Below are 19,856 nucleotides of genomic sequence, written 5' to 3'. Positions count from 1 at the left end.
AATGCAATCGGGAATTAATCTTCAATGAGATTGTTTCGCATACAGTTATAGCTAAATATAATATATTATACAGTAGATGAGTCACTGTTTAAAACCATTGCAACGCACACCTACCAGACACCTACACAAGCTAATGTGCTATGAAAAGATATTCTTCCTTTTAATAATGCTCATTCTTGATTGACACGACCAGAGAAAATAGAATACGTCAGAAATGTATGACTATATTTACTGTAATGCAGAGCATCGTGCAGATTGTCTATATTTTTTTTCTTGATTCTTGACGTTCTGTCTCCCTCTGGTGATTATTGTTTTTGACTATCTTTTTGATGCGTTGTACCTGTTTAGTGATTTTTCTTTTCCTCGGACGTTGTGGCAGGTTTAGTGACAAAAAAAAAGATTCAATTAGGGTTCTTAATCATTTTAAGACACGTATTTTAAATATATTTTCCCAGTCACAATTATTGATAAGGAAGAATCATTGACAAAATCAAATAACAAAATTGCTATATATTTAATAGAACTCTTCTACTGGCTCTCATTAGACTGCACAAGTGCTCTTAAGTGGCATTGTGAAGTAATTTTCAATATTTGGGGGAAATATTTTCCAAAGAAAGAAGAGAGAATTAATTGACTATGCACAGATGCGGACTGCGTGTATCATGGTGGGGTATTCAGGGGGTGGTGTGAAGAACTTGTACCAACACCTCCAGCTCTTGGGATCAAAGGCAGTGGCACAGCTGGCACATGCATGCATGCATGCATGTTTTTTTTTCTTCTCAGTACTTCACTAGTGCATTTGAAATGACAAAAGCTGCTTCTCATCTATTTTCATGAAAAAATAAGACATCTTATTTCAAACTGATAGTAATGTTGAGTGATAGTATGTTATTGGTGAGTCACTGACATTTTTTGTGCTATGAGTTATTGAGAAAATGCTGTATATCAATGAAGATGGGATAATGACTTTACAGCCATCAAAGCTGTAATGTGATTGCTATAAATAAAGCTGACATGCTCGAAGGAAGCCTTGGGCACTATTAAATTGGATTAAAATGTTCAGCTTTGCCAAAAAATTTCTGGTGCGTATTACAGGGAGTAGAATATACGTCATAAAGAGCCATGTTTAGGTTTGAGGTCATGCTAGTCATAATCTTGCCAGAAACGTTGGCGTGGGAAGTGTTTTAGTGAGAGCCAAAAAGGTTAACCAAATTACAAATGTTTATATGCTTTGGAAGCCACTTGACAGTGAGGTTTAATTCATGAGGAGATGCTTTTACAAATTGAAATTGTCTCACACTCAGCACCTGAAAACATGCATCCAAGGGGTGGGATTTATACCTGATTTAGTTCCGGGCCATCAAGAGACAACACAAAAAAAAACCCTGGATGAATCAGCGATTTATAGAAGTTTGATTTTGAAAAACAGGTTCATCCAACTGTCCCTCAATAAACACGTCAGACCAATATCTCAAAGTAAAGCCACAAGCTCGCAAAAAATCAATAAAAAGAATTCTCTAAAGAGCCTTGATACAGAATAAGCCAACAACTTCCAAGCAAACAAAGCTTCAGCACTCCTTGAAATCGTATCAATGAACCAAAATACCAGCAACACTGTGTGAAAACCTTATGAAGACTTACAGAAAAAGTTTGACCTCTGACATTGCCAACAAAGGGTATATAACAAAGTATTGATATAAACTTCTGATATTGATCAAATACTTATATACACATTCACATATACACATATATGTGAAGATGTATATACTATGTATGCACGTATATATGTATACATGTCTAGGGGTACATATATGCGTATAGTATACTGTATTTTCCACACTATAAGGTGCACCGGATTATAAGGTGCACCTTCAATGAATGACCCATTTTAAAACTTTGTCCACATATAAAGCGCACCGGATTATAAGGCGCATAGAATAAATAACTCAACGTTGCTCAAACGTTAATGCAATCACAATATAGTAACACTCGAAATAGTGAAAACAACAACAATATATCAATAACTCAACATTGCTCAAACGTTAATATCACACAACACACAAAATAAACACGTAAAGCTTACTTCAATAAATCAGTCCTCATCCACAAATCCATATTTGTTACAGTGGTGCTCACTCTAACTTATTTTGCAAGAACCACACGGGAGACAATTAAGTCCTTTTAGACACCTGCAGGTGGAGAGTCATTCCTCGCTGTGCGTACAGCGATGATCGAATGAGGTCTGACTCTGGCCTCTTGCAAGAGCATTTTTATTAAGAGAAACAGGGTGGGGGTGACAGTGGACTGGATAGAGAAGAGAAAGCCCTTGACCTCTAGTCAAAGCATAGCAGGGGGAGTTTTACGACGTTGTGTAGGATGGGACAAGCTAGGTTATTTATTACAGGTTACATTCCAACATAAGAATAAAACTAATCTAGCTAGGTTATTTATTACTGGTTACATTCCATTGCATGTGCATATATATGTACATATGTATATATCAATCACAAAAATAAGCTCTCTTGAATAAAATGACATGCATGCTTTTAGAGCATTGGAAGTTCAAGGAGCAAAATGCATGAGTAAATCAATGAAAAAATGTTGGTGCGAGGGGGATAAAGATTTGGTTCAGATGGTGCAGGCTGACAGGAAGCAAATGGTTTCTGCGGACAATTTATTGTGGTGGTATTTCTCAGTGGTAGCAGAGGAGGTTTGGTGCTTGTGTGTAATTGTGTTACAGCCCTCCCACATGCCGTCCCAAGCGCATCTTCTGTCTCCTCTCTCAATCTAGGCTGTTTGTCTCCAGATAAGCGATATCCTCTTCAGATTACCGACGTGCATCCGTGCCCCGGCCACCCAGAGGCGAAAGGGATCCCGAATGTGTCCCCATGAGGAGCATGCTGTATTTTTAGCTGGCTAATCCTTTTATAGCTGGAGCGGAAGCCACCGCCACTGCTTGCCTATGGTTCAAGTAATTATCACGTGTCAGGGAAAAGCTTTGATGGAGATTAAAGTTGGGGAATATAGTTAAAACTTTGCCAATTGAACTGTACAATGGTGGAAAAATAATACCGTATTTTCCGAACTATAAGGCGCACCTAAAAACCCAGTATTTTCTCAAAAGTCGACAGTGCGCCTTATAGTCCGGTGTGCCTTATATATGGACCAAATTCCTAAATTTAAACTGGCCCGAAGCATTGTGTCATGAAATCAATCATAAGTGGCCCGCTGAAGACTATGAATCATGAATCGAAAAGACCATGGATCATTATTTTGTGATTATAAAGTAATTTGTTGCGTCTGAAGTTTAAATAAAAAAGATGAAATGGAGAATGATTTGATTTGGGTTAAAAATCTGACATGATGCATTATAGTCCGGTGCGCCTTATATAAGGACAAAGTTTTAAAATGGGCTATTCGTTGAAGGTGCACCTTATAGTCCGGTGTGCCTTATAGTCCGGAAAATACGGTAGTCCTGAAAATGATTATTAAATTTTTATGCTATATTGTACATTAGATGTATACGTATGTCTTGAGCAACGGTTATCAAACTTTTTGCACCAATTTCCAAGTGAAGTGGTGTAAAAAATCTGTTTATCAAAAACAAAACATTTAATATTTTGAAACTAAGCTTACATTACAGTGTGAACTTTAACACTGTGGCTAAATCAACAGAAAAATTGTAAATAATGATTTGATTAAAACACATTCACATTAAACAAAAAAATAATCTTTGAGGACAGGCACTATATAGAAAATAGAACATTTTGAACTTCAAAAAGCCATCAAAACACACCTGCATGAGAAATGAGCTTCTGTTATCTTTGGCTAAGCCTGTTTCTTTCTCACTTTCTGTCAGTACCCAGAGGAAAATCCTATTTGCTAAATATTTTTGTTGTGAACTACCCCCACCCATTAAATAACCGCTAACTGTTCCCGAGGCGCGGCTCTGAAGACAGGACAGATGGATGGGATGGACAACGGCAGATCCTGTTTTCCTGGTTATGTCGAATTTTGTGACAATGAGATATTGTGAGGACATTGTCTAAATTCCCTACCGAGATGGTCTCTTTTAGATTTGGATTGAACGCACAGCCTTGCTCTGTTCAACTTTTGGGAAGCTTTGAAAACAAACATGCAGGATTTTGGATGAGTGGAAATGAGCAATTTTCACATTTGGCACAAATAAAAGAAGAAACACTTCCAGTTTTTTTTTCTTTCTAGGTTTGTTTTGATAGTTGTCAGGTTTAAACTGTGTAATGGTAGACACATGCCAGTAATTGCAGGACTCTGATGAGTGAGAAGAAAAATGTTCAGCCTTTTCATCATCATAAATCAAAATACTATCTGATTGAGATACACAAAAAAATCTAGAGTGCAGTGGAATAGTTCAACTCAGGTTCTTACTATTGATTGTTTGAATTTTTTGCCTTCTTGTTTTTATATTGTGTCGCGTACTTGTATGTCTATCGTGTTATGTGTCTCGTCACCGTGGGATAGAGAATAACGTAATTTCGGTCTCTTTGTGTGTTGTGACGTGGAGAGATTGACAATAAAGCTGACTTTGACTTTGACTTTGATTGAAAATATTTTTTCCCGGTGTATTATATAGGCAATGTTCTTAAATTTTATACAAGAGGAAAAAATACGTTCAACAATAGATGCCATTCAAGTTGAGACAGGAATCTCCATGGACCATGATGTTAGCAGATAACATTGTGATCTGTAAGTGAAAGTATGGAGCAGGTGGAAGGAAATCTAAAGAGGTGGACGTATGCCCTGAAAAGGAGGGGAATGAAGATTAACCAAAAGAAGACAGAATACATGTGTGTACATGAGAGGGAACCAAATGGAATGGTGAGACTAGAGGGAGTAGAGCTCCAGAAGGTAAATTATTTTAAGTACTTAGGATCAAAAGCCCAGAGCAACGGAGAGTGTGGAAAAGAGGTGAAGAAGTGCATCCAAGTAGGGTGGAACGGAAAAGTATCAGGGGTGATGTGTGATAAAAGAGTAACAGCAAAACATTTAAGGAAAAGTGGATAAGACAGTGGCACTGGGGAAAAGACAGAAGGCAGAGATGGAGGTGGCGGAGATGAAGATGCTGAGGTTCTCTTTGGGAATGACGTGGTTGGATAAGATCAGGAACGAGTGCATCAGAGGGACAGGGCGTGTTAGGTGTTTTGGAGATAAAGCCAGACTGGGTTGGTTGGGACATGTTCAGAGGAGGGATGATGAATGTATTGATAGAAGGATGCTGAGGATGGAACCACCCGGCATGAGGTCAAGAGGAGATTTGTGGATGAAGTAAAAGAGGACATGAAGTTAGTTAGGATTCGCAGGATCGGGTGAGATGGAAACAGATGGTTCGCTGTGGCGACCCCTGAGGGGAAAAAAACAAAAGGAAAAGATTTTTGTTGGAAAAAAGTTTTGAAATGATTGATTGTGGTGTTATATTTTAATATTAGACAACTAGATATTTGAACAGGGGTGTGTAAACTTTTATATCCGCTGTTTATCTTAATTCAACATGGGGTTGAGATGACCAGCCAAATTGTTGATTTATCAATCGATAAAGATTGGGTGTCTTAATATTTCAGAATACGCCAACAATGTGTTTGTGCTCCTTTTCAAAGAGTTTGCTTATCCAAGTTTCAGCACAAGTCGTATTGCTCAACCACTTTTAATCTCAACAAGTTCAGAGTGGCTGACATCGAGTATTGCAATCTGCCAACGATAACAGCACATCTGTAATGATGCAGTTGTTCTGTTTTGGGTAACGCCTTATCCGGCAGATTCCTGGAAAAGCAAAAGTCTTGCATCGTGATCATGTTTAAAGGTTGCACGCTTTAACACAGCTGAGCCGAGATCTCTTATTGAGATCTATGTAAATGGCTTAAACTACAACACGCTCTTTGTAGAATTTATAATTTCATCTGGATTTTATTTGAAGAGAATCTCAATGCATTGTTGATGCTCTGCTTCAATAGTCTTTATTGTTCAATAGTGCAGTGTTATCAATTTTGTTGTCATTCTCCAGGTTCTCATAGTGAGCAATCACTCAAGTGCCAAATAAAAAGGTGATGAAGAGAAGAGTATGACAAATGATACAAGGCAGACTTATAGTTATAGTAACAATAATAGGGGACTTGAGTCATAAGCAGAAAGGAAAAAACTTTCTCTTTGCCATCATAAGCAAAATAATTCAACTCTGGTGGAAAATGTATACAGCACACACCTTCCTAATATGTCAAATATTAAATTAATATAACACATAATAGTTAATATTGCAGTCAATGTGCTAGGATATGAAATACTGAGGGAAATAAAAGCCATGTGAAATTATTCAACATGTCAAATAGCATTTATGGTAATGTCAAGTAGTGGTAGCAAAATAAAAACATTAGCAGTAGCAAAAGAAAACATTATTAACAGTAACAATGTTCGGGTATATTTGAAGGCACTTTCTTGGCAAAACGTTCCTCCATCATGTTGGGACCTGGCGGGAAAAGAATATAATCTATTCAAGCACTTCTGAATACGCAAAGCAGTCGTGTACTTGGACTTTCTCGACAAAGAGGATTATTTATGACTCCTCATTCACAAATGATGAGTCAAGCGCACATTATTTAAAAGTGGGATATACATTTATACAAATTTGCACAGAAAAATGTGGAGGGCACCTCATTACGTGATTCACCCAAAGATGTGTCAGCCCTGTCAATTTGCTCATCACAGTTCCATTACACAGGAGAAACATTTTTGAAAGAAAAAAAAAAAAAAGTGAAGTACTGAGTGGATGAAGTCTGTTAAAGCAATCACTCAGCAGTGGCTCCTAATTGCATCCTCTGAGAGCACTTAATTGAGTCACGACGCATTGAGGATCAGACTGCAGTCATCACACATGGCTTCAAAAAAAAGAACTGACCAGATTCTGATTTATTCTTCCTGGTCCCAAGCTTTTGGCTTAGAGGCGTAGTGTCCTTGAGCAAGGCATAAAATCCTTTTTAAAAGCTGCTCTTTGGTGTGCAACAAGTTTACAATGTGTAAAATAAAACTGAGACGCAATGATAAGATTCACAATTATCTATCGTATTGAGTGTAATTGTGTGTGAATGGTCAAAAATCATTCACCAATAAAAGAAAAATTGCCAAAGAGAAAATCTGATTGATTCTCTTATAATTGACCTCATTATGTAAGACAATAAAATTTTTAACTTACATATCTAGGATTGTGCGCAGAGTGGACTCATTGCTAAGCGTGTCAGCAATCTGGCGCATCTTTTGTAATCTGAAAAACAAAGGGACAAAGGTCATGAGTAAAGAGCACATTTATACTAGCTACGATATACATATATATACATATATATATACATATATAGATAGATATAGATATAGACATAGATATACATATATATATATATATATATATATATATGCAATAATAATTACACAAAATATCAATCTGACATCAATAATTTGATATTATTGATATTTTATCATATGTAGTTTAGAATTATTTAATCTATTAATCAAGATGTGATTGTCTCTAAGGACGACACAGTATTTACTGTATGTATTGTTCATCTTAAATGAATACATTTGGGAAACGCATTCTAATAATGTGTTGAGAGTTTAAAAGGCAAATTTATATTGCGGCCTGTGGCTTTGGTTGCAGTTTTAGTGAAAAAAAACAACAACAAGTTAACCAACATTGTTTCTTCTTTTAGATGAGGCAAAAAGAGGGTATACATACATGCTGGTCTTGAGCAATCTCTTGTGTTGTGATAAAGTCTGTCGAAATGTGTTCTGCATTCCGATGAGAACTTGACTGGTCCTGCTTGATAGAAAAGGTCTCATCAGCCAACACAAATCAAGCTTCTGGGCTTCATAATTTCTTTTTATTACAAAAATTAAACAGCTCACAGTCCAAGCTAGGGTGACTCTCTTGACAGGAAAAAAAAAGTGGCATTAACAGTTTAAGTGAATGAAAAGATCGAGTCGACATTTGCAATCGAAATTTCATTTGAGATTACCGGTTTTCACACCACTAATGAAGTCTATCCAGGTCCTGAGACAAATAATCAGCTTACCCTCGTGTCGCTGTTCACTTAAATCGCTCAGCTTTAGACAATGTGCCGTTTTTCTACATTGCTGCCTTGTAAGCCTCAACCCCGCAGCAGCTCGATTTTTTCTTTTTTTGCCTTAATCAGTTTGTTGGCTTAGCGAGGAATACAAATCATTTCTTAAATGCTCCAGGCCATTCTTGCATGAGAAAAGAGCTACGTACGCGCCGCTTGATCTGCGTGCCAAACAAAATAACCTTACAATGTTTTAAAAGGCAGCTGTGTGCTTTAGTCAAGCATGGAACCAAACTATTTGGTTCTTACCTGTGAAGTGCTGAATGAACTTGTGTTTCATGTTTAGATCTCGGGGAACAATTTCTGGAAAGAAAATGAGAAATTATTACTTCATTTATTACTGTCTACTTTATTACAGCTGAAGCTGTGGTGAAATGTGCAATATAAATAAACTTGTATTGTTTCATCGGACTGAAGTCAGCCGTTTTCACTCCTCACGCCCTCCTTCATTCAGATCTTTCATTCTAATTCAAACAGAGGACAGCGGTAAGGTCTAACCACCTGAATGGGTATTAAAAAAAATTACGCCAGGTAACTCCAAACCAGCCTATGGTGTCACCCAAACTCTTATGTTACCTATCGATCATGTCAGGGACACATGGGAATTCTTTTCCCAGCGTTGATATTTAACTGGGTGTTGACTCTTGAACTCCCAAGATCTGTTGTAATTTTGCACAGTGGACACATTAGAGTAATCCACAAGATTTTATGAGTCACCCGTGACTCCTCACTGACCAACCACGTGTCTGGATTTTGGCCAAGGGGTCGCTCAAGTTCATTGGGGAAGGTGAAACCATTGCTTTGAAATTTGTGGATTAATTCATGAAAGTAAAAATAGAGAATGTGGAATAATCTGTTAAAATCTGTTGTGAAGTATTGTTCATCTTGAATATGAATATCAGATACTATTAAGACTAGACACCACAACCGTCTGTATAAGCAGGTCTCTTATAACACACAGTACATGCTAACAGGCTAAAGAGCTTACTGTATGAGAATTTAATACTCATCAGAATAAGTCCGTCCAAGTAGGCATGTGGCCTAGACTCAGCCCCGGACTCAGGAACGCACTGTACGGGAATTTAGATTAGAAATATGGCAACCGCAGTCAATTTCTTTTTATCCGGCAGTAAACTTGCTCTAGATTTATTTCAATAATGAACACAAGCAAAAACATAAAATGAAAATACTGTGCGGGACCGTCAGTATACTTGCTCTAGATTTATTTCAATAATGAACACAAGGAAAATAAAAAATGAAAATACTGTACATGCGAGGGACTGTTACAGCATACAGTAAAAACAATAGCACAGTTACAGTTAATTTTCTATTATATTGCAATAGTGATTCATGTCAGAGTTGCACCTCAAGCCTTTCCTGCACTTGATACAAGTGTAAAATGTTAAGCCCAGTAAAACCCTTTGATCGGCAAAAGTTAATCTTTTGTTTGGGTTGTGGCAAAGGGATATTGTACCTTACGAATAATATGCTTCTGAAGAAACCAGGTCAATCTTACGGGACTGGGAAAACAATTATGGGCTATTCTGTGGAACCGCAACCCAAGGTTCATTATTTGAATCTTAAACTGAATCAGGACTTTTTGAGTCGGAATCTCCATTAGCCCGGATCCTATGAGCGCTCAAGCTGGCCGCTGTTACGTACACAAAGCGAGTTAGCAGACTCAAAGCAAACAGAATAGAATCCGATGTATCTCTAAATGCTTCCGGACTTTAATTCGTGGTACCACCAGAGACACAGCATACTAAATATATTCACTTACTCACAAATCACTTTAACAAATGATCCAAAGTAACCTGAGTCCATCAAATGCACAGACATTATCTCCATTACTTATTATTAATTTTTGAAAGAAGGGGGAAAAAAATCATATGATTTTGATGTGTGCTAATCTGAAGACATATTAGGAGAAGTGATGCGGACTCTTCATGTCCCGCTAAAGAAGGAGCTGAATGGTGAAGGTCTTAACGCTCTATCTACTGGCTTTCCTCAAATGGACAAAAACTTTGGACAAGGACATAGACAAACCAATATTAAAGTCTTAAGACACATGCCAAGACTGGCGAGATCCTTACAGTGGATTACTTTCCATCAAGGCAATACAACTTCATCTAATCACATTACTGTTTGATTTCTCTTTGCCCTCTCAATGTGTTCAAAACATCTATCATTGCGTGACCACTGTACTTTGGTAGCATCACACGCATCATTTGCTGATATGCTTTATTTTGTATCCTCACAAGATAAATTCCATCCACCCACTGGTCTGAGAAAGGTGCTTTTCCGATTGCACAGGCTGATGTGAGATTGGGCTGAGAAACACCTCTCCAACATGAGAAGACTCACTGGCATGTTGAGGAAAATCTCAACAGCAGGCAAAGTGGATTATTTCCATTTAATCAGGTCCTACTGCACATACTTTACCATTGAGGATTCACCATTGTCTCTCAGTAGATATTCATCTATGGTTATAATTTATATTTTGAAATTTTTGAAATGAAAAAAATTGGCCAAGACATTTAGATCCAAATTGTCTGAGTTTGCTTTGGAATATCAAATGCCTAAAATGGCAAGTGCTTTTATACAGCAGGTGCTTTGGGGCTATGACTCCAAGGTAACAGCTTGTAACATTTTCAGAGAAAAATGTACAGGATTGCAAACCCTGCTTGCGTGGGTTCCAAACGTGTATGTTCTATAAAGACTTTAAATTGTGAATTTGAGAGTGGATAATTGTTTCTTTAAGTGCCCCGAATTCAAAGGAGAGATAGACGCCAAGATCCCAAATCGGTGTGATTGATGAAAAATATGCAGGTTGGGTTTAATAAAATAATAGATAATGCTATAGTATTTTTTTGGTGAGTGCAAAGACTCCCATTTTTTTTTTTGTGTCATAACAGAGCTCAACAGTCTTTTTGTCATCGTTGAGCGACGGTCACCATTCATGCTTTTGGATTCCTCACTGAATCATTGAATGAGTCATTCATGTTTGCAACAGTGACACCTCTCCTTGGGGAATTTAGTCTTCCTATCTTTGCTTTCTGCACCCATCCATCACTAAAGCACAACTGGAATGTGGCTAAGATTTTCCACTTACAGCGAGTGGAAAGTTAGGCTATGCAAACTAAAATATTTTTTGGGCTTCAAGTGCAACGGGTCAATTCTATCATGTACTGTACGGTACAAGAGATGTTATCCATATCCAATAATACGCAAGCTTTCAAAGAAGTCAAACTTACTCCGGCTTTTAAAACTATGTTGGACAATTCAGACGCCGACAATGACAGATGTCTCCCACGCTAAAATGACGGATTATGCTTTGATCATCACATGCTAAAAATAAATCTTATCAGCTTACCTATCAGTTTACTGTTATCCAGCCTGGGAACGTACAGAGGCTTTTCACGGGAGGACAACCTCAGGTCTTGAAGGGACGTGAAGACTTCCCCACTGCAACGCCTGGAAATGTGTTTGTTCCATTGCTGTCTGTATCTGATCACCTGTAGGATTAAATCCAACAGGGCTCTTCTCTCCTGCTTGACCTCCTTGTTGTCCACGCACTGGCCGGAGGTGATGAGCAGAAGGAGGAAAGTCAAGAGTATGTGCCATTTCCTCTCCACCTGCATGACTAACAAACCAACAAAAACAAGTCCATTGAATCCAAAAGGCAAACATTTGTATCTCATGATTGAATCCAGAAAATGTTGACTTAAAATGTGCAAAACTTGCATGCTTGTTAGAGTGTTGCAAAGAGAAACAAGTGTTACACTTACTAGAGTGTTGAGTGGACACAGCTGACTTCTCGAATAAACTTGGTCCTGGTTGCAGCGAGCTCGATCTTCTTGTTCACCACCGGTTTTGGAGCAATATTCTCCCGTCTCTATTTATATGTGGAGCAGTCGGCTTCTTGGGGGTAATACAATCGATTTCGTGTGGGTGGCTAAGCAAGGTTGACATCCTTGGTGCCGTTTCATCCCGCGGCGTTCGCTCACTTGGGCACGCTGCGCCCCTCCTTTGCGCACAGTGCAACTTAACTCATGCAATTCTTTTTTTTTTTTTTTTTTTTACCCCAAAAGCATCCCATGCATGAATGTCTTATGATGCCACGATATTAATATTTCAACTCGAGAAAGTAAGCAATCCGGAGCCAAACACCCGCAAAAACAAGTTGCGGTTGTTTTCTTTTTCTTTTCCCAAAGGAAAAAAGTTGGACGTCGTCCCGAGCAGTACGCGTGATGCTTCACGGGCTCGTCAACATGTGGGATGTTTTTGTACCCCTGTCAGAGGTCTGGTGACCGCCTTACCAGACTTTTTTTTTCCTCCCTGTCGGCGGTTTCATCGGTTATGATATGATCATGGGAGTCAATCACTGCAATAACTAATCCGTTGATGCCCTTCTCTTGTATTCCCCGTTGTATTGTAAAGGCAAAATAAACGAGGAATGGCCGTGTTAGTTCACTTTTCTTCACTTGCTTCGTGGTAAGTTGCTGCTGACTCACCTGTTGCTTACCAGCGTCTACACAATTCACATCACACATAATAAAAATAAGAACCAACTATCTGCTGTATACAGTCGGAATAAATAGCCCCAAACATGTAGTAGAATTTGTGTTTGGTATTTCAATGAAATATGTTAATTGGGAGAAACATGCTTTAACATTTATTGCTTTTGCATATTTTCTGGGGATTTAAGCAAAACTTATACTGTATTTCAAAATAATCAATGACAAAGTACAAAATAAGGCAAACAGGGCCATGATTTTAATCCATCACGGAGTTTTTATTTGCCTGTGTTTCTTTTATTTTATTTTAATTTAGTTGTGTTCAATTTTAGAACATAGCTATATTTTGTTAATTACGTTTTTGACAAGATCGATTGAATGAGCATTTCACAATGTAATTACGATACAACGTCATGGAAGTTTTGGTTTATTTGTTTGTTTGTTTGTTTTTTTAAAAAAAATCCCCGACTTTTTTGTTAGAGGCGCTACATTGAAATACATTACATTCCGGTTCAGTAGGTGGCAGTGTGACGCCTTAGGCTCGTTGTAAAACCTAAAATATTCTGACATTGTTTTCCGTTTCCATGGCAACCAACTTCATCTCGAGGTACGTGTTTTGACGATTGACTTTATAAAGTAACGTCATACCTAATTGTTCATTTTTTTTGTACCACAAATTACACTTAAAGTGATGTAATCAATCATTTTTCATTAATTAATTTCCTTTGCGTGGATGATCGTAGTTACTGTTAAATGTAATTAATTAACCATTGCGGGTGTTTATACTCAAGTTTGGATGAAATTGGCGATCATAGTCATTTTCAGTGTTAATAAAAATAATGACATTGGAATTCAGGAGAATTTAGCAGCGCTCGTGGTGTAAAATTGATTTTAAAAAAAAACACACGTCATAAGTTAATTACGTAATAAAACATGAGGTCAGCGTGGATGCGTCATGATAGTGTGACCTAAGTACGGCAACTGAAGGGGCGGCGATCAAGATTAATATTGTGGGTTTTTTTTTTTTTTTTTTGCTGCACATTCTACAATTAACATCTATGCCGGTGCAGAAAGAAGAAACAATGGCGAAATAAATTAATCCCATTTGACCATACATCATGGGCGGGGATTTGAATCACAGCACGAGCATGATGTGCAAAAAATAGAGGCGAGGTTGCATTGCAAGTAAGTGATCAAAAATGTTGTTTTTTTTTAGATACATTACGTGCATCTGGTTAGGGTAGTAGTCCCTCCGTTTGCAAGGGCTCAATGGTTAACACTGCTCAGGAGTCAAAGGAATGAGGAATTACTTCAGGATTACTGCCACCATGTTTAACTTGTTTCACACAGATTGTATGCAGGGGTCAAACCCAAGGCAAAGCTTCAAATAAATTGTGGTACGCTATAGCAAAGCATGTGTTTACTTCTGTGTTTCTCTCTTAAAATCTGCACCAATATTTAAGAAATATATTCCCAGCAGTTATGAAAATCCCTACTAAAAATGAACACGAAATTAGCATTTATATGACTTCTGATCTCAAATTAATAGTCTATTGTGTATAACTATTGTTATATCTTATTCATATATCTAAAAAGGAGTGTAAATCGAATTGTCCCGGGAACAATTAAATGTTATGTTCACATCACAGTTTTTAATTGCTTTTTTTACAGCTTCCACCCTAAGGAGACTTGACTAAGAGTTATCCCACCTCTGTTCCAAAAAAATGTCACAAAGGTAAACGTTCCCAGCGATCACAGGAGTTAGACTAACGCATCATTTGTTTACAATATTTACCCCAAGTTCCACCTACAATTGTTGTGCTATGTACCAATATCATAATCAACATTAAAATACAGCAGCATAGTCGGCCTAAGTGTTCATGTATTTTTTTTTCTTCCTACTAATGACTGAATTTCCTTCCCAGGACATACAATGAGCTGTGGGCAGAGGCCCAAGTGGAGTTGAGTCGTCTTTTAGTCGATGAAGTTCCCCCTCAGCCTATTCCGCCAGAAAAGGACCGAGTGTTATTCTTCCAGAGAGTGGCCATGCTGTACGTGCGCTATTTGCAGATTTTCAGACAACTAGAGAAGGTCTACGATCAGGTGGTGCAGCCTCAGAAGAGGCGACTTATTCTGCATACCCTCGAAAGTGTAATGGGTCGAGTCTTAGAGTTGAGGAAGGAAATGGTGGAAAAAGAGTTATGCGAGTATCATTACATGGATGATGTCCTGCACGACCTAAAGCTCACACCTGTAAGTTGGAGTCCTGACAACTAGATTTAATAAAATCAAGTTGGTTTAACTCCTGCCAACACTTCTCTCACCAGGCTGACCTTGAGATTCCCATCCCGCACTATTTTTTGAGTGAACGCAGCCAAGCAACTGAAGAGAACGCAACAATGCTTGCTAATATCCTTCAAGCAGTGGAGACTACTGGAATGCAAAAAGTCAGTAATGGTGGGCTGATACAGGGTTTATTCTTTGGGATCATGGAGACTGATGATATAAGCCGCTGATACTTAAGATTTGGCATTGTGTTAAATTAAATTGTATTTATCAAAAGTACTTCAAGTCTCGGTACTTGGGATCATAAGTACATAAAGGGTGAATTGTATTTGGAAAAAAAACTGGTTTCGAACGCATTCAACAATACATTAGATTGCACAAGTGTATCTAATGAAAGCTGGTATTGTGTATTTCTCCACGGGCATATTAGCATGCAATAAAGGGCATGAGTCAAGATGAGGCCATCCAAATCATTCAAGTGGCAGAGAGGGCACGCCAAGGTCGCCTGAGGGCAGCCTTGAATGAAGCCAGTCGAAGATTGAGCAAGATACCCATGGCTGAGGCGCCCAAGCCCGCTGACATGGACCGAGCCGCAATCCGCATCCAGAAGGTTCTTTGTTGTCAAAAATCCCCCGAATGTTTTTCTTTAGTTTCACCAATTTTGTTGATTTTAATTTGAAGGTTTGGAGGGGTTATGTAGAGAGGAAGAAAACAAAGGCTGCTCGCATTGAAGATATGACTTTTCTGGGAATGGTAACTAAAGTTGTGCAAATTCTACTTTATTCACAGGCGTCACCAAAACTGTTATTTTATATTGTAAACTTTTCTGTCAGATCCCACATCCAAAATACCAGGCACCATGTGAGGCCATAATCACTGCCCAAGCCAACGAAATGGCCATCCGACAGAGGCAGAAGGAACATCAGGATGATTACCAAAAAGCTGTGATTGAAATCACAAGCCAACTGATCGAGGTGGAGGGTCAAGACATAGGCAACAACATGAAGGAACAAATCAGGCAGTGGTTTATTGAATGTCGGTCAGTTGGACACAAAGCTCTTGTTTTGATTTGTGTTTAAATTGTTGAGCAACTTATTTAAGGTATTTCTTCTTTTTCAGTAACCTAACAGGAGTATTCCCAGACTTTCCAGATGAGGATGAGGGAGGATCAGCCATACTTTTTGCTGAAAAGGATTATCAGCTGGTAAAACACATTTAGAAAAGTTGATATGCAGGCATCATGATTATTGTTTTTATTTACTTTTTTAGGTAGTGAAAGAAATGGAAGAAAATGAAGAGGATGACAAAAATAAAAAAGGAAAGGGCAATGACAAGAAAGATGCAAAAAAATCCAAGGAGAAGGCTGCGGTAAAATTAATTTGTCTCTCGCATTGATGAAACGAGAATAATTAAAAACTAAATCCATCATGTAATATGAATGATCACACAGGAAGAAGAGGATGCCTTGGTGATGTTACCATCTGCTTTTTTGGCAGATTTGGAAATGTGCAATAAAACCTATGCCGGTAATTCAACTTTAAGCCGTTAAACCGAGACAATCGCTCACAATGAGTTTCTCCACAGATTTCTGGGAAACCCGCACTGAGACTCAAAATTTTAACCAGCGGCATGAGGTGGAGCTGATCAAGGAGGAGAAAAGGGTGGACATTATGTCAGAGATTCGGATTAAGGTGATGATTTAGGGATGATTAGATGGGTTGAAAAATCAGTATGCCAACATCAATATTGTTTTCTTTCTCAGGTCGATGAGGATATGAGACAGGAACTGGCAGACTGGAGGCTTGCTGTTGAAAAAACCCCAGCTAAAGTTTATAAAAAAGTGGGTATTGTGTTGAGTAAAGACCAAACAAAAATCTAGGCCTCAACTTCAGCGATACTTGGCCGCTTTGCCTGAATTCCTCCCGCCAACTATGTCACTATTTGCAGAAAAAAGCTGGCAAGCGTGATAAGAAGAAGAAAAAAAAAGGGGAGAAAGATTTGACACCGGATAGGTGAGACATATTTGCAATGTATTTTGGCGTCAGTTAGTGGAAAAATAATACACACATTGGATATGTAAAGCCTATAATATTTAAGATTTTTTTTTTTACTTCCCCTACTTTTTTAAAAGATAAAAAAAAAAAAAATGAATTGAGTTGTAGAAGCTATAGGTCCCATTAATAGTGGATTAAAAAAATAATCTTGGGCCCTTCATTTTTACTTCTCCTCTAGAATAGATTTTTAAAAATCAATTGAGTGCAAGTTATAGGTCACATTAATTAAATTAATTAAACATTAATTAAAAAATAATAATAAATAAATAAAATCTAAAAAAAATCATGTTGGTCTCCTTTTTTATTCCTATCGGACAAACCTCGTGTCGACTTTTTATATCTTCTGTAGTTAACTCATTCATGCCTTGCAGGAGTCTTGCGTCTCTATGTCAAGAGATGGTGGAGGAGGGTTTGTTGAGGCAAGTCAAACCTGTACGAATGGAGGACTACATTGGTAAGTCATGGTAATTATTTTTCTCCAATACAACAAACTTGATTTATGCTTTATTAGGTGGATTTTTTTAATATGGTTCTTGGAGTGGCTCTAATTCGGTCGACCTAATGTGACCAATGAGTGTATTTCTATTATTTCACAGTAATGTGCTGCCCTCTTCTGGTGTGAGTTGATAACTCCGAGCTCATGCGGATCAGAAGTAACCGAGTAATCAATTTCTTTTTTTTTAAGGTGACTTCAATTATCTTGGAACCACACTGAGACGGAATGACATTGAACCCATGCCTTCAATGGCAGACGTGCGACAAATCGTATCTCTCTATGGAATTCTACCTTTAGGTAGATGATTCACAGACACAATGGAAACGAATTGTTTCGAATGATCATGAGTTGTTTGTGCTTTGCAGGTTCTCAGGTAGTCCACCAGAAAGCCCCCTTTATAAAGGCCATTCTACTAGCCGGCCCACCAGGAGTTGGTAAGAAGATGTTGGTCCATGCAGTCTGCCATGAGACTGGCGCCACCCTATTTGACCTTTCCCCTCTCAACATTGCTGGGAAGTATCCCGGCAAGAGTGGCCTGACAATGATGCTCCATTTGGTGTTTAAGGTTTGCTTACATTTCATGTTACCAACACTTCTTAAATTGTCATGGCAAAGAAAAAAAACCCCAAAACTCCTGACATTATAATTTACAGGTCGCAAGATTGATGCAGCCTGCAGTCATATTGATTGATGGTGCAGAGAAAATGTTCTACAAGAAAGTTCCCAAGGAGGAAAAGCCGGTATGTCTGAATATATGAAGAAAAAAAATACCGTATGTAATTTCATCGAGCTTTTCTAACTAAAAACGCTCCACACATGTCCAGTTAGAACCAAAACGCTTGAAGAAAGATTTGCCCAAAGCTCTCAAGCTGATCAAAGAAGAAGATCGTGTTCTCGTCATAGGAACAAGCAAAGATCCCATAAGTGCGGAAATCAAGTCCATGTGTAAAATGTACACAAAAGTTATCCTCATCCCAAGGCCGGACTACGGATCCAGATTCAGTAAGAAACAACACACTAACGCTAAACTCAAACAAGTTTGTATTAAAATGAACGGATTTCAGTTTTGTGGAAGCAACTGATCGAAAAACACGGAGGGAAGATAACGTCAGCGTTGGACCTCAGCTCCTTGTCAAAAATTTCCGATGGCTACACCCCAGGTTTCATGATCCAGGCAATCCAGCAAGTTATTACCAAGAGACGACTCCTTCTGCAAGATAAGAGGCCTTTGACCGCTATTGAGTTCGTGGCCCCATTAGCCAAGTTCACACCCGTGTTTCAGGATAAGGAAGAAGCCTTAAAAGTACTTTTTTTTTTTTATTTCACGCAACGATTATCAAGATATTATTTAGGAAAATTTAAACCATTTTAATTGTATTTGTGTGTACGCTTGTGTGTCCAGAAATGGTATGCAAAGACTCCCTTGGGAAAGAAGCGAGCTAAGGCGGCTGCAGAAAGAGAAGAAGCACTACAGGCGCTAAATAAAGACAAAGCTCCCCCGAAGAAAGGAAAAGGAAAAGGAAAAGGAAAGAAATGATTTCCAATGTCAAGAAATGTGTTTTAACATGTATGACTGTGATTATAAAATATATTATTTGAAAGAAACTGCAATGTTTTACAAGTTTAATCAGGGTTTTTTTCTGAAAGGTGCAACTTAGGTTTACCACAAGAGGGTGACAAAACGCTTGTAGCTGCAGTCTGATGCTTTTTGGGTACAATTGATGATTAGCATAAAAGCAAAAATTAGCATATTAGCAATTATCCTTTTTAGCACCAATTAAGACAGAAAATAAAATTAGTTTGAAGGTTGGTCAGAATAAGAACAAACTACCGTAATTTTCGGACTATAAGTCGCGTTTTTTTTCATAGTTTGGGTGGGGGGCGACTTATACTCAGGAGCGACTTATATACATATATATGTTTTTTTTCTGGTGCGATTTATACTCCGGTGCGATTTATAGTCCGAAAATTACGGTATATCATTTTTCAGAGAGGTAAAATGAATGGTTAGTGTTTTAACTAGTTGTCATCTTGTAGGCTGTGCTGTAATTAGACATGTGGGACTGTTGACAAGGCTTTAGTCAAGGACATCTAATGTTATTCTGCATGATGCAGCTGCCTGAGTATGGCACACTACAAAGTATGTTATTACACCCACCTACAGGAAATGACTTTTAGGCCAGTTTAACAATTAAGTTGAAATACTTTTTGAATATATCGGCAAGTGACGATATTACAGTTGCTATGTTAAAGGAAATATCACATGTGAGTCTTTGAAGGATTTGTTTGTAGTCTTTTTCTGTTACATAATTTTGGACCTCTACTTTCTATTCAAAAATAAACAAACCAAATTTCTCACTTAACA

At 38.0% G+C, this 19,856-nt stretch overlaps 2 protein-coding genes across 4 annotated transcripts; one reads left to right on the top strand and one right to left on the bottom strand.

Annotated features, from left to right (window-relative positions):
- Nucleotides 1-1,221: 1,221 nt before the first annotated feature.
- alkal1 (ALK and LTK ligand 1) lies at nt 1,222-12,068 on the bottom strand. 3 transcript variants are annotated; one of them, XM_061296987.1, is made up of 6 exons: nt 11,927-12,068; nt 11,512-11,781; nt 8,388-8,441; nt 7,754-7,837; nt 7,220-7,288; nt 1,222-5,380 (listed from the first exon to the last, which is right to left on the bottom strand). In XM_061296987.1, the coding sequence occupies exons 2-5, from the start codon at nt 11,777-11,779 to the stop codon at nt 7,224-7,226; spliced, it is 471 nt and encodes a 156-aa protein (XP_061152971.1). In that variant the 5' UTR covers nt 11,780-11,781; nt 11,927-12,068; the 3' UTR covers nt 1,222-5,380; nt 7,220-7,223. The 3 variants fall into 3 exon arrangements, with proteins under 3 accessions (XP_061152971.1, XP_061152970.1, XP_061152973.1); XM_061296986.1 differs by lacking the exon at nt 1,222-5,380 and adding an exon at nt 5,975-6,496; XM_061296989.1 differs by lacking the exon at nt 1,222-5,380 and adding an exon at nt 5,975-6,496 and having other exon boundaries at nt 7,754-7,834.
- A 324-nt stretch (nt 12,069-12,392) lies between these two features.
- Nucleotides 12,393-19,028, top strand: zgc:153738 (uncharacterized protein LOC558115 homolog). Its single transcript, XM_061297857.1, has 20 exons — nt 12,393-12,632; nt 14,327-14,390; nt 14,581-14,908; nt 14,983-15,102; nt 15,372-15,551; nt 15,623-15,694; nt 15,775-15,980; nt 16,061-16,145; nt 16,211-16,309; nt 16,392-16,467; nt 16,526-16,632; nt 16,704-16,781; nt 16,889-16,953; nt 17,367-17,449; nt 17,681-17,788; nt 17,857-18,056; nt 18,145-18,231; nt 18,316-18,493; nt 18,556-18,794; nt 18,894-19,028. Exons 2-20 carry the CDS (start codon nt 14,380-14,382, stop codon nt 19,026-19,028), a joined length of 2,457 nt encoding a protein of 818 aa, XP_061153841.1. The 5' UTR covers nt 12,393-12,632; nt 14,327-14,379.
- The last annotated feature ends 828 nt before the right edge of the window (nt 19,029-19,856 follow it).

The sequence above is a fragment of the Syngnathus typhle genome, linkage group LG14 (genome assembly GCF_033458585.1).
Source record: "Syngnathus typhle isolate RoL2023-S1 ecotype Sweden linkage group LG14, RoL_Styp_1.0, whole genome shotgun sequence".
NCBI lineage: Eukaryota > Metazoa > Chordata > Actinopteri > Syngnathiformes > Syngnathidae > Syngnathus > Syngnathus typhle.
Note: the sequence above shows the minus strand (reverse complement) of the source record. Positions and strands in the feature narration are given on the sequence as shown.

Coding starts and splice junctions, on each gene's coding strand:
- alkal1 (XM_061296987.1), bottom strand. CDS start 11,779: ATGCAGGTGGAGAGGAAATGGCACATACTCTTGACTTTCCTCCTTCTG. Junction 7,838..8,387: donor GTTCATTCAGCACTTCACAG/GTAAGAACCAAA, acceptor TTTTCTATCAAG/CAGGACCAGTCAAGTTCTCA. Junction 7,289..7,753: donor AGATTGCTCAAGACCAGCAT/GTATGTATACCC, acceptor TTTGTTTTTCAG/ATTACAAAAGATGCGCCAGA.
- zgc:153738 (XM_061297857.1), top strand. Junction 15,695..15,774: donor ATATGACTTTTCTGGGAATG/GTAACTAAAGTT, acceptor CTTTTCTGTCAG/ATCCCACATCCAAAATACCA. Junction 16,468..16,525: donor GTGCAATAAAACCTATGCCG/GTAATTCAACTT, acceptor GTTTCTCCACAG/ATTTCTGGGAAACCCGCACT.